The following is a 13,549-nucleotide window of genomic DNA, read 5'->3' on the forward strand; positions in this document are numbered from 1 at the left end:
CAGGGAGTGACTTTACGTGATTAGTTAATAAGTTTCCATTGATATTTAGTTGTACACTTTAACTGTCATATTTAAATTGTAAAATTAAAATGTGATGGACATTAACGGGAGTTTGTATATTTTGGAGTTAATGTCAGGATGTTTGGAATGCACTCACTGGAGCACAGGTAAGTCGTAAAAAAAATATGCGGTTCCTATTACATTCAATTTTAGAATAGGTGGGGAAGATAGATTTTTTAATTTTATTTTTCATATTATGTGAGTGTCTAGTTCAGGTAGTTTCTCTGTTGTTTTCCACATGGTCTCTGTGTTATTGGTTTCTTCTCACCAGATGTACAGCGATTACAGATTGGAAGAACAGTTTTATATTGTGTTTTTAAGTTGATGTCGGTTTCCGCATCCACTTTCTCGTGAGACAATTTTATTTTTTTTCTCGAATACGTAAAAAAAAGTTTAGGGTCGGCAGTGAAAAGCTAGGTGGGGTCGGTTAACCGGAACCAAACAATTATTTTTTTAGGATAATAACACTGATATATTCATTGCAATTTTAAGACTTGCGGCTAGCATGTTTTCGCAAGCCAGTGTATAGTTTTCCTCCGATGAAACCGCTGAGCAGCGCATGTTTGCACACTGAGTTGTTGTAGAAGTCTATCACAGTCCCCGTCCCCGATGATACCCTAGTACTAAAATCTCTGCCATATCTATACATTTGTTATTTTTTATAAATTTAGGTCAACAACAGTTTGGTTTCATAATATTAATTAACTCGACGGTTACTTTATTTATCACAGACAACAAATTTTACCTTATCCCAATAGTTTGTCTAGAGACTAGGGCTCTTCACAGAAAGTTGCATGAGGAACTTTAGTATCCGACAGAAAAGCATACCACGACCCGGGGTGGGTGTGCACTGAAAGTTCGCTTGTATACAATCAGGGTCTCCGAAGTACTTGTCAATAACCATGCGAGGTCATGAAAACCTAAAATCAATTGAATCGAAGCAAACAAAGCCAGACTCTAAAATTGTACTCACACCTAAAGGTTTGTACCATACTTGTTCTAATTATTTTTTACCGATCAATAAAGACTCAGTGTTTGTCCAGTGGTTAACTGAGAGTCTAAGAAGAGTGCACCATGATCAATACAACACTAGAGTTTAGTAGAAGGCGTGTGTGTTAAATCAACGATTATTATAATAGCACCCCTACCATGTCGTACGGGTGCGTTCTGTTGTCCATCTTCCCAAACTTGAGTGTGACAGTGGAGCAATCTCCGCCAAGTCTAGCGAGATTACGAGAATGATTAAAGCAACAGATATACTGAAGAGAAACAGTAACGTTTTCTGATAACACCCAATAGATGACCAATGTAGCATCGACGTCGTCTTGCTGGCCGACATTATAAATGCCTACCCACGAGGTATGTACGTCACTGTACAGAAATCCACCCCTGAAACAGAAAGCATATGGCATAATTATTTTGGACATATATTGTCTGTGAATCTGTGAAAGCGCTAACATCATCCATCCAATCAAAACCAGCCAAATACGTGCATCACCATCAACAGGTGGTCGTTTGTAACAGCTCATATGATAGGATGAACCAAATCACTAAGCACTCCCAGGTGAAACAACTTTTTGCTACCCGCCATTTACATAAAATCCAACCCAATAATGCTTCAACACATTCTGTGTATCATCAGTATAAGGCGCTGTCGTCATTCCTATACATTTCAGTGTTGTCATGGTAGCAATTTCCATTCATGTAAGGTAACACGATACATTCAATTTACAATTTTAAGTGTATCTTTTGTTGTCGGTATGTCTAAAAAGTGCATTTCCAAACCCAGTGAATGCCTGCAACTTTACAACATACAAATCGCATCGACAACGATTGTAGACACTTATCAGGGGTATACTTACATGTAGATATTATTCCCAAATATTGTTTCTTCCTTCAGCCAAGGAAAATGAGTAACTTAAGGGACCTTTTGTCACTACGAGTCCAGAAAACACTTTAGGTCACGAGTATTTTGAATGAAGAAAAATATTGGAGAATAACGTGATCATACCGGTGCCAATAGTATTAAAGAAAATCAGGGAAAGTAATAGGAATTTTGAACATTTAGACTCTTATTTCGAATACAGCAGAACCGATGACGTAGACACTCGTTGTCATGACATAGACGCGCGTTGTCGTGACGTAGAACGATCAGAATCCATACGTTTGCTCGTGCATGGTATAAATAGGCGCAATCACTCTACTCCGACACAATACAGGTGTTCTACCCCTCATATATATATAACGCTCACGATATACAAGTAAACCAATACGATAGCGATAAACACTCCCGCAGTACATGTAGATTTGCTGGTACCCCATACTACAAACACCCACCTACCTCACCCCATATATCCTTTCAAACCGGATACAACTATAATACTAAGCGGAGTTTTGTCCGAGGGGGGGGGGGGTCAAATTCGACAGAATGGATTAGAACACGATTAGCAGTTCACAAAATAGTTCTACGAGCCATGGAAATTTGTGAGGTTCATTGCTGTCAATGATCCCTGTCGAACGCTGTACTACTCATGTTTGAAGCGATTTGACTTAAGCGGGAGTTTTGTGCAGAGGTATATATTCCATTTCAGCAGAATGGACGAGAAAATATGACCAGAGTTATGTTTACAAAACAGTTATACAATAATATGTGTGATCCCATGCGAAACATGGGTTATCTTATTTATAGCTAATAATTAACGTAACTTAGTCTAGCGCCTATACAGTATCGCTACGATACGGCACGTCAGATTACCCAAAATGCAGTATGATTTAATTTCGAAAACATGGAGCTCGAAGGCGCCGACATATACTTTGTTGTTGGTTCTATACAATTACGTTGTATGCCGTATACGTCACTTCTGAAGAAAATATCTGACGACTATCCCTACTGTCCCAAAGTAATCATTAAAAAGAAATACAATTTATTCACAGTCATGAATTTATTTGCCTCCTTCTTTTTGCTCAAAATCCAGAGTTGAGTACACATAATTTACCAAGTTGTTGGTACATGTAGTAGCATAGGTCAGAAGTTTATCTGCTCTACATAGCGTCCGGGCATACATCGTTTACTTATCGTGGTTTGAGATCCTGTCGTTTTATATATAATCACAATTTAGACTATTAAAAGCACAAAAATCTATTCACAATTATAATTTTATAGACCGAATATTATTTCTCCGGGTCGATTGCTCGAAAGCTAAACCGTTAGTACAGAAGTGTTTACATTGCTGTACAGAACACGCGGCCTGTGTGACTGATGATGGCGTACACGCCACTTTTTTTGTAAAAAAATAAAATACGAGGATTTACATACAACCCAGCCATTCCCCACTCGCAATTAATATAGTACAAGTACATACATTTACCTACAGTTATAAATTTGATGTCTAATTTTTCACTCAAAGGCCAGAATACAATATTAGTACATCATTTATGATTTATACAATTTACCGATTGACAGAATAACAAACAAACACGTAACTTGATGTTGTGCCTTGCATGATATGTGGTACGCCACGGATTGTACTTAGAAAATACAGGTGAAGATTTACGACCCTGCTGCATACTATATCATATTTACAATTAATATTTGTAATTAACTACACAAATATTTTTTCACGGTTATGAATTTATTTTCTCTCGTAAGCCATAGTTTATTATATCATGTAATTCACCGATTTGTTGGCATTTAAAACATAATGATGGGGATAAATGCTTGGCATAGAACCATATACCCTACCTGCTGAGGATTAACGAACCTGCTGTCCCATAGTTGTCATACATAGTGACAGGACATTTTCGAAGATTCTATATTACTGCAACTGAGGAAATGCGATAAAATCCTATATAGTCTGTCATTGAATTTACCGTGTGCCTAAGCACCAAGTTCTGAGTATATCGTTCGATTCGTATTCACACCACAGTCACAGTCACAATATCGATATTGTGGACGTGTTTAGCCAACTATATACGGAAGGGGTAAAAATAAACTTGTTTCTGTGATCGCGCAAGTTCACTCACCTCGAAATCAACAACGCAGGAAAACAAGTGCCTGTGGTAACCTATTATCACATGTGGAATTTATGGCAGAAAAGTAGAAAGACATGTGAGTGTGACTGTGCATTGTGTACTTCAGTTGTAAACTTATGTCATATACACACTCTCTGTGTTTGCCAAGGCAGGGGAACTGTAGTAGATGTAATATAGTAGAGGTTGACCCCGCAGGACATTTCCAAAATGGCTGAAAACATGTAAGTGCAGTGGAACTTCTTTCCGTACACGATTTCAAAATTGACTATTGATTAGTTATATAGAAAGAGTATAAATGAATGAAATACAGTTACTGGAATAAACTAAAGGGGAGAGAAGGTCATCTCCTAAGCTAATTGGTGATGAGATGCAAGATGAGACACTCGTTTTAGGATATAGCCTATTGTAGATTGATCTAAATGGATTGGGCATGGCTTTGTGTTGTCACAATGAAAACTTGACCTTCAACTATACAAGTTAGCTAGTGGCAGACATGTCTAGTCTTCGACTTGAAGGCCATAGCAAAAATCAATACATGTGTACCAAAGGCATAAATAAGGCAGACCGGACGTTTCATTTAAAAGTGGCACATGCTGAGTTTATAACCCCCCTTTTTTTATCCAAGTGACATTTTGTTTCAAGCTGACTGGCTTCTATTTTACGTATTTTTGTGTAATTTCCTGATTTATTCTTAGGATCTTTTTTTTTTTTTTTGGAATGTTAATTCTAATATTAATTTCGTTGATAAAAACGAAATTGGAACAATATTATGGTTTTTAGCTCCCATGATATTTTCAGCCATATACGGACATGTGTACGCGGTACGGTGACTTGAGCCACGGGCGCGTTACTTTGTTGTCTGTGCTTGAACTGATCTGGGCTTCAACGCTATAACGGCCGTAACACGTAAATGTCGTAATCATGTTGAAATAACGATTCACTATATATTGATTGTGGAACCAATAGAAACCACGGACCATTGTTTTTGTTCAAATACGGCTATTGTGTTTAATAGTTCCGTATTCACTGAATGATGTCGTGGTGCTCTGTTTTGAATGAAAATGGAGAGTGCTGTTCAAACGACGTCCCCAACGACGTAAACCTATAAATATATTCGAGTGTTGTAATCATAAGATAGAAACTGGTAATTTCTTACCTTTCACCTAACGATTTCTTGTCACTTTGGAGAGATTTCAGGAAAACGCTGCTAGCTTCAAGATCCAATTAATACCTGCGCAGAAGGTCATCGGTGGATACAGTACGTACGTATCACGTGGGTCACAATGTCAGTTGCATGGTTACGACAAACGCAGTCGCCACAGTGTTTAACATAATGTATTTTTTTTCGACAAACAGTGGTGATACAGACACTGCACAATCAGTAAGAGTTGTGCTCCTTCGGACAAGGTATTAGTAATGTCCATTAAATAATTTCAGTGGTCTAGATCTGTCATAACACAAGTATGTGCACTAAGACATGTACATGCATGTGCGAGCTTAAAAGCGCGTACAGAAAACGAGAAAGTGTTGCATTGACAATGTTCGTAATCAGGTAAAATGCATATCACCGACTAGAAGTCCAAAACACGGGTAATTCTTACGACAAATACTCCCTCCGTTTTCGTGTAGACCCTCTCACGTTGACCACGGTCAGCAATAACATGATAAACACATTCGACCATAAAACATTCATTAATGTACATGCGTATTAACAATGACGTCACCTCTGGGAATCCCTAACGTACATTGAGATTGCGTAATACTGTGTCTCATGCAAATCTCTCGAGAAATCTGAAATGTGAGAGTTGATTTACTACTGAATGACTGGCAGTTATTGCTTGAGAGATTAGCATCAATTCAAATTATTAATTAATTAACAAAATCAGCTTGCTTCAAGCAGAATAAAAATGAAATCAGATAATATCATTCAGAAAATAGCTCTGCTAGTCGCGTCTGACCACTATGGCACGACTAGTCATATAATTCGATTGAAACTTGAAGAGCGCCACCAACGAAGATTGTGCCAGTTTGGCACCAATTCTAGGTGTACTGATCTGGAGATTATTTCGTAATGTTCTTCTCCGGATTTTAAGAGTGCTTGACAATCATGCGTTCTTACTTTTTACTAAGTGAATTCTCAGGTGTTGTTTTGTCAACTGTTTACATTCATCCAAATTTAAATGCTTCAGTTGAACTCTCATCAAGCATCATTACCAAATGTGAAAATTCCTATGGCGATGCAGTGTCAATACAGCAGGTGACTTTAATCACACAGACCTCAAACATGTGCTACCAATTGTTGTTTCAATACGTCATCAGATCACCTATCCTACTAGTGGACAGAAGATTCTTCATCATCATTTTTCTACAATCAAAGGTGCATACCGCTCTGTGTCTCGCCCTCACTAAGGTGAATCGGACCACTCCTCTAGTATTTCTGATACCTGCATTAAAAAAAACGTAAGTCCGCAAAACCAATAAATAAATCTGTTCAGCGTTTGTCTGACAATTTGGTCATGTGTCTGTAAGGCTGCTTGGAAAGTACTGATTGGTCTGTATTCAAGGAATCATCTTCACATCTAAATGAATACACACATGCAGTGACAGATTACATAAACGTATATATATATATATATATATATATATATATATATATATATATATATATATATATATAAACTATATATATATATATAAACTATATAGGAAGTCAGTGGTAAGATTTGTCCGTAGTACAGTGCTCGATACGTCTGCACGCAGAGCGGAGTATATGTTGAGGGTAGAAGAAAATCAAGTCGGGTTTTTCGTCTCTACAAGCCTGTTTCGTGAGTAAATCACTCGAGTGATTTACTCACGAAACAGGCTTGTAGAGACGAAAAACCCGACTTGATTTTCTTCTACCCTCAACATATACATAAACTATATATATATATATATATATATATATATATATATATATATATATATATATATATATATATATATATATATATATATATATATATATATATATATATATATATATATATATATATATATATATATATATATATATAGTTTCTCAGTCAAACTGTGAACAATCAAATTCAAACACTTGAGCATAAGTGTTCATTCAAGGCTATCGTGCGCCTTCTACAAGCAAGAAAACACCTGGGGTATTCATCATTTGTGTATACTCAAAACAATCACGAATAAGGTGACTCAGAGTGTTTTCTACAATATTCCTACCCTCAATGAAAGCCCTTTGGTCAGGGTGAATTACTGAAGTAACGATACTGCTCATTCTCTTTGCGATTGCTTTGCTAGCAACTTTATAGTCAATAATGTTGAGGAGTGAAATTAGTCTCCAGTTCTTGATTTATTCAAGCGCCTGGCGTTTGTTTGTCAGTTGGTCCCATACCAGAATACTTAATTGTAACACTTTTTGAATGGAGTGTATGTGTTCAGGAAGAAAATTAGAACGCATGTGTTCAGATTTAGAAAATATATAGTGTCTTTATTTATTTGAACACATAACATATGTTGAAAATCATATGTAATAGAACGCCGTTGACGGATCGGCACACTCACACTGTCTGAACACAAAGTATGTGTTCAGAGCAAGTACAAAGAATGCATGTGTTCTGGAAACCAGACCAAACTGAACACATGCGACGCACCCTACGCGTCAAAATGTTTAGTGTTCAATATTTCATAGTCGTCTGATGATCGCAACAGCGTGAAACACTGTGTTAAGACTCCTGAGTATGTTGCCTGATATTGTATTCGTATATACTATAATACATTTAACAGTATGTTGCTTTCCAAGACTGATTACTTAGATTACAAAAGCAACATCCCTACCAAATATTAACAGAATTTTGCCATCATCTTCCAACCGAATGTTAACAGGTATGATGAAAATCGTACGTAGGCTATGAACTTGTAATTTTTTATATTGTAACTAAAAATGGTATCTGGATATCATGAGAACTATTATACACTAGAAGACTTCTTTCCTCTATTCTGGTTACTGGTTGAAGAACATTTATCGGTGACGAGATTTACTACTCCTCTCTCATGCAACGTCTTGTAGGTTAGGAATTCTTTCGGTATAGTTCCTTTCAGTGTTTTTAAGTTGGTTGGGTATCGAGTATTTTCGTAATAATGATGCCCTATATTCATTCCATGACTGTCTTTAGGAAAGGGCCAAAAGCCGTACAAACTAATTTCTTCACAAAACAGCGTGGCAATAGTAAATATTATGAAACCCTCGGAGCTGCCGCCTCTATGCCAAAATCTGCAATATATAATTATACAGAAAATAAGATTTTAGAAAAATCAAGGTTTTACCCTATTTAGCGTATCTGTAATAACTTGTGGATATTATAATAATGACCATTGATTTTTTTCTTCTATTTATTGATACTCTATCTTGCAATTTTCAGTGTCAATGAAGATATTGTAGTTGTCCGTTCGACAAAATCAAACAACTATATGCAGTTTTATGGCGACAAATTCAAAACCAAGCTTTCAAGTTTTAACCTTGTCAGTACACAACTATCTACGGATATTATTGATCATTAATTAACAGTTACAAAATGTCTTCTTTTTTTAAAAGAAATAATTGACCAATTTTAAGTGAAAGTATAATCGCTTTCTTGATGAAACTCTGTCTCAGTTGCAGCTAGTACAGGTTTAGTAAATAACACGTGGCACTAAACCAAAGCTCGATTTCGCAACGGCATATCGTTCTTGTTATTGAAAAGCGCTGCTTAAAGATCTACTCCATCCTACAACCGAACCCCATGCTATGAACCCCTCTCCCTCACTCATCACTTCTGAAGTTACGTTTACCTGCGTACGGGTAGAGGGTACAGTGGTATAGGTGAATATGCCACTCGGTATTTATAGTTCCTCCTATCTATAGTCTCCTTCAGGGTGTACGCAAGATGTGGCCTTGTTTCATTATTCAATGTCAAGTTCGAGGTCAACCAGATTATTGAGTGACCAAGGTAACTCAAGGAAGTCAGATATCGCTTCTTGTCGGCATATTTATTCTCGGTGTTAGATCGTTTATCCATGCTTTGTATGTAATTACGTAGGTATGTTATGGTATATTTATTCAGGGCTGTAATGTGAGTTTTGCTGCCGACATCTTTCTCAAACCCACGTACTATTGGCAAATTAGCTCTCAGGACAAAATCATGCGTGTCGATCTCTTTTCCACAGCCACTGTTCTTCAAAATACCGCTGCCACCAATGATAGCACAACTTTTCTGTGGTTTCACTGTATAAAATGTATCATCATAATTATCGAAGGAGAATGCACCTGGTGATGTCTCATTGACTGAGAAGATATGAGGGAATTTCATCAGCTTTGGCACAATATGGTCTTTGTATATAGCTAGTGATGTCTTCAGATCGAATACTTTGGAAACTCTGTCCCTAGAATCGAAGAAAGAACAAAATGCGATAACTTCAGTCATGAGAGTATGATTGTGTACATTTATACCACCTGCAAGCCAATCTGTATGTGTTCGAACGGACAAATACGGTATGTAAACCCTGGTCGTTCTACGTCATGACACCGTTCCTCCTTGTCTGTCTACATGCACGAATTTGCATGTTAGATTTCAACGAAGGCGTCTGTGTACCAAATTGTCATTTGCCAACTTTTTTGTTGGTGATAAAAACATGTGATACTGCTGTACTTTTATATTCATATAATATATGTATTATACACACACACACACACACACAAACAAACAAAGTTTTTTTTGGGGAAAATGTGACGTCATCATATATTTCCCATAAACCCTTGCAGGAAATCCGGGCCCCTATAATAGCCATGGAAACGCATGCCAAGTATAGTAGGCCTTCTTTAAGATTTCAAAGTTGAATAAGTTACCGAAGTGATATTTTATCACCTAAAATAACATGAAAATTGATAGCAGTAATCAATTTTAAACAAGTGTACTGAAAGCACAAATAAGTCTGACTCAGGACTTTCCTTTATATGTAGAATGTGGCTCGGAGACGGCCAATTTCACTGATACATTAAAGGTCTTGAAATCTCTGTAAAGTTTGCATCGTGAAAACATGTTCCATGTCCTCCTTTTCAAATAATGCAAGAAATTGGGGGAACGGGAAGGGTTCACTGTCTTGCATTCAAGAAAATTTAAAACCTTTTATTATTGAAGAGTTATGACACATTATTAGGCAGCCATATTTGATTTTACAGTTGGTTAGTTTTGATACAATTTAGACCAGACTATTGTAAGGTGAACATTGATTTTGTCCTGATATTTACTGACATAGGTTTTTCTCAGAGGAAGAAGCGAGCGTGAAACTGATTGACCGATCGATCAATCAATCAATTTATTGATTGATTGATTGATTGATTATTTGATTGATTTTTGAGGTAATATAAAACTTTTTTTCCTTCTTTCCCTGGCTAGTTTTCTCTCTTTCAGCTGTATATAATTCTCTCTTTATTGACTAAATAAACATATCTTGTCCATTCTTCTCCTCTTATCTAAATTTAAACACCCCTAATCTTATAATTACCAGGGTATCAGTTACAGAAACGAATTTGCTTTATTCATCTCTTATCTTCTTGGTGATTATCACAACAAACAAACAAACACTCATTCGGTGTGTAAATTAGTTTAAAAGAGAGCACTTTAGTTTAGTGGTCTTACCGTAATTCTGCTAGACTATTCACTTGACAGTTTTCACACCAATCATCCTCTATAGAATTTGTATTAGGAACCTGGATGGCAGAAGAGACGTTGACAAATCTGAAGAAAAAAGTTCAAAAACAACAAAAATGTGAGAAGTGGACACTTTGCAATATGATATTGGATGCTGTCGCAAAGTGGTGATATGCTTCGTGAGGTATATTTATAGATGTTATTCCCCAATCTTTTTCTTCATTCAGCCAAGGAAAATACGGGTGGCCTAAGGGGTCTCTGTCACTACGATTCGTGTTAATGTCTCTCTCTGAAACTGACTGAATCATGTCCGTGAACTGATGGTAGTTGGTCCCCTTGGTCCCTTTCTTGATTTGTCCCCTCAATCTGATGTAGATGGCTTCCTTTACTTTACACGTTTTAACCAGTGCTGTTCTCTGGTTAGAACCTTGGTGTTATCCCTGGACACATATTGTGGTCGGTCTTGTTGCAGTGGTCACCAATTCCGCTGGTCTTATCTCATTGTGGGACTCCCTTTATAAATATGCGTACATACACTCATTCTGCTACTTTCGGAGAAAGATAAATCATTCATGAATTATAATATATAATAACGACTTTTATTTCAAAAAAGAAAAAGGGTGACCCTGTTAGGTCCAGCCTAATCTTCCCAGGGGCCCTAAAGCAAATGTACACAATACAAACAACAAAAACAAAACAAGGTAACACACATAAAAATTGAAAAACATTAAAAAGTATGAAACGTAAAAGAGATAAAATTGTAAGACCACAGACAATGTAAAAGGATTAAAGAGATTCAAATAGGTATGAATTTAAAGATTTTTTGAAACAAGTTAAATTCGTAATACTGATAAGGTGAGTAGGTAAAATGTTCCAAAGTTTGGAGCTTTCAAAACTAAATGACTGAGTAAAAATACGACAATTTGGAAATGGTAAATACAAAAGATTGTTGGTGCAGGAACGGGTACCCATTTGGTTACTTGAACTCCTTTTATGAAGGAGGTCAGAGAGGTACATAGGAGCCAGGTTATGTAGACATTTAAAAATCAGAATGTACTTATTAAATAGAAATCTCTTTTCAAGTGGTAAAATATGAAGTCGTTTAAAAAGGTCAATACTGGAAATCAATTGCGTGATGAAGGTTCGTAGCAGGCGGATCGACACGCGTAACATCGCGTTTCCATCTTTGAAATTTACCATTCCAAAGTAACTAATTTAGTGTGCTATTGAATCATGAATAATATACCCTCACATAGACTGTAAGATACAACGTGACGTTTCGCCCTCACCGGCCCCCTCTCTTGTAGATCTCTCTCCGGATGGGTTGGTCGATGTATGAGGGCGCCCCGTCACGCGTACCTTACATGGCACGTGAAGTATAAAATGTTGTTGAAGACTTCGATACAGATTCATATCATCTCAATTGATTGCTACCACTACACTAAAACCATCAAGATAGAATCACAGTCCTACGTCCATGCACAGAGGTTTTGGAATTGGCCAAATTTGTTTATAAATTTTTGTAATTTTTTTTTGTAAATTTTCTATGAGTACTTATGCAGCAAAAATGTATAAACTCAGCTGGTGGCCCTGTTAATATCTTACATTTGATGTTCTAGAGATTGTGGTACTCGTGCTGAAAGCTTATCCATGTCACTGGACCATCCTATATACATCACTGTCACTATACAGCTGACCAAGATCAGGACACAGAATACCGTTATCTTGTGATCCATAATAAGAATTCGCTGAACGCCAGACTGGACGAAGTAACCCTCCTAAGAAAGACAAATTATGTACGTTTATTCCGTCATTTAAATCAAATGTAAAAACTGCTATGATATGATATTTACATTGTATACAAATACATACTGTTATTTGTATATGTATATATACGTTGTATATATATATATATATATATATATATATATATATATATATATATATATATATATATATATATATATATATATATATATAAAACTCGGTGAGTATCAATCTGCTAAGACAGTGCTCTAGACCACAGTGTGTTAGAGTTGTGACCAAGCCATGAGAGCGGTATAGAGCACTGTCTTAGCAGATTGATACTCATCGGGATACATATGCTCCTCCTCCAAGTCGAGCACTCTACTCAACCAGCTACCAGACCCAGAATGGAACAGCCACGAAAGGTAAACCTGAACTACTCTCTAAAGAACATTCCCCTCCCATCTTCGAACACTTACACAAAAAACTCACAAATATATATATATATATATATATATATATATATATATATATATATATATATATATATATATATATATATATATATATATATATACAACTCGGTGAGTATCACAAAACTATATATATATATATATATATATATATATATATATATATATATATATATATATATATATATATATATATATATATATATATATAACGATATAATATATATGCCACATTCCCGATCGAAAGACCGAAAATATGACACTCCTAAGTACATTTTTCCTTATGTAAAAACATCTTACATTTCAAAAAAGTCAAACAGTGGTGTTATGCTTACAGACAGACTAATGATTAACGTCGTCGACAACACTAACTATATGATTATTAAAACTCCCCAGAGGATATCTCATATTGAGGGAAACGTAGGTATTGGCGACACACACACACACACACACACACACACAGACACAGACACACACATATACACACATATCCACACACAGACAGACAGCCAGCCAGTAAAACAAACAAACAAACAAACAAAC

The 13,549-nt window shown here is 36.2% G+C and overlaps 1 protein-coding gene across 1 annotated transcript; it reads right to left on the reverse strand.

Moving 5' to 3' along the window:
- Positions 1–8,067: 8,067 nt before the first annotated feature.
- On the reverse strand, positions 8,068–12,523 carry LOC144450578 (CMP-N-acetylneuraminate-poly-alpha-2,8-sialyltransferase-like). The gene is made up of 4 exons (XM_078141221.1): positions 12,393–12,523; positions 10,776–10,874; positions 8,929–9,519; positions 8,068–8,371 (listed from the first exon to the last, which is right to left on the reverse strand). Exons 1-4 carry the CDS (start codon positions 12,521–12,523, stop codon positions 8,068–8,070), a joined length of 1,125 nt encoding a protein of 374 aa, XP_077997347.1.
- Between the last annotated feature and the right edge of the window lie 1,026 nt (positions 12,524–13,549).

Source organism: Glandiceps talaboti, chromosome 20 (assembly GCF_964340395.1).
Source record: "Glandiceps talaboti chromosome 20, keGlaTala1.1, whole genome shotgun sequence".
In the NCBI taxonomy this organism is placed as follows: Eukaryota; Metazoa; Hemichordata; class Enteropneusta; family Spengelidae; genus Glandiceps; species Glandiceps talaboti.

Bases quoted from the DNA above. Each gene is read 5' to 3' on its own strand.
- LOC144450578 (XM_078141221.1), bottom strand. From the start codon at position 12,523: ATGGATCACAAGATAACGGTATTCTGTGTCCTGATCTTGGTCAGCTGT. The intron at 9,520-10,775 runs GTAAGACCACTA...CTTCGATTCTAG, and splicing joins AATAGTCTAGCAGAATTACG to GGACAGAGTTTCCAAAGTAT. The intron at 8,372-8,928 runs GTAAACGTAACT...TATATATTGCAG, and splicing joins TACCCTCTACCCGTACGCAG to ATTTTGGCATAGAGGCGGCA.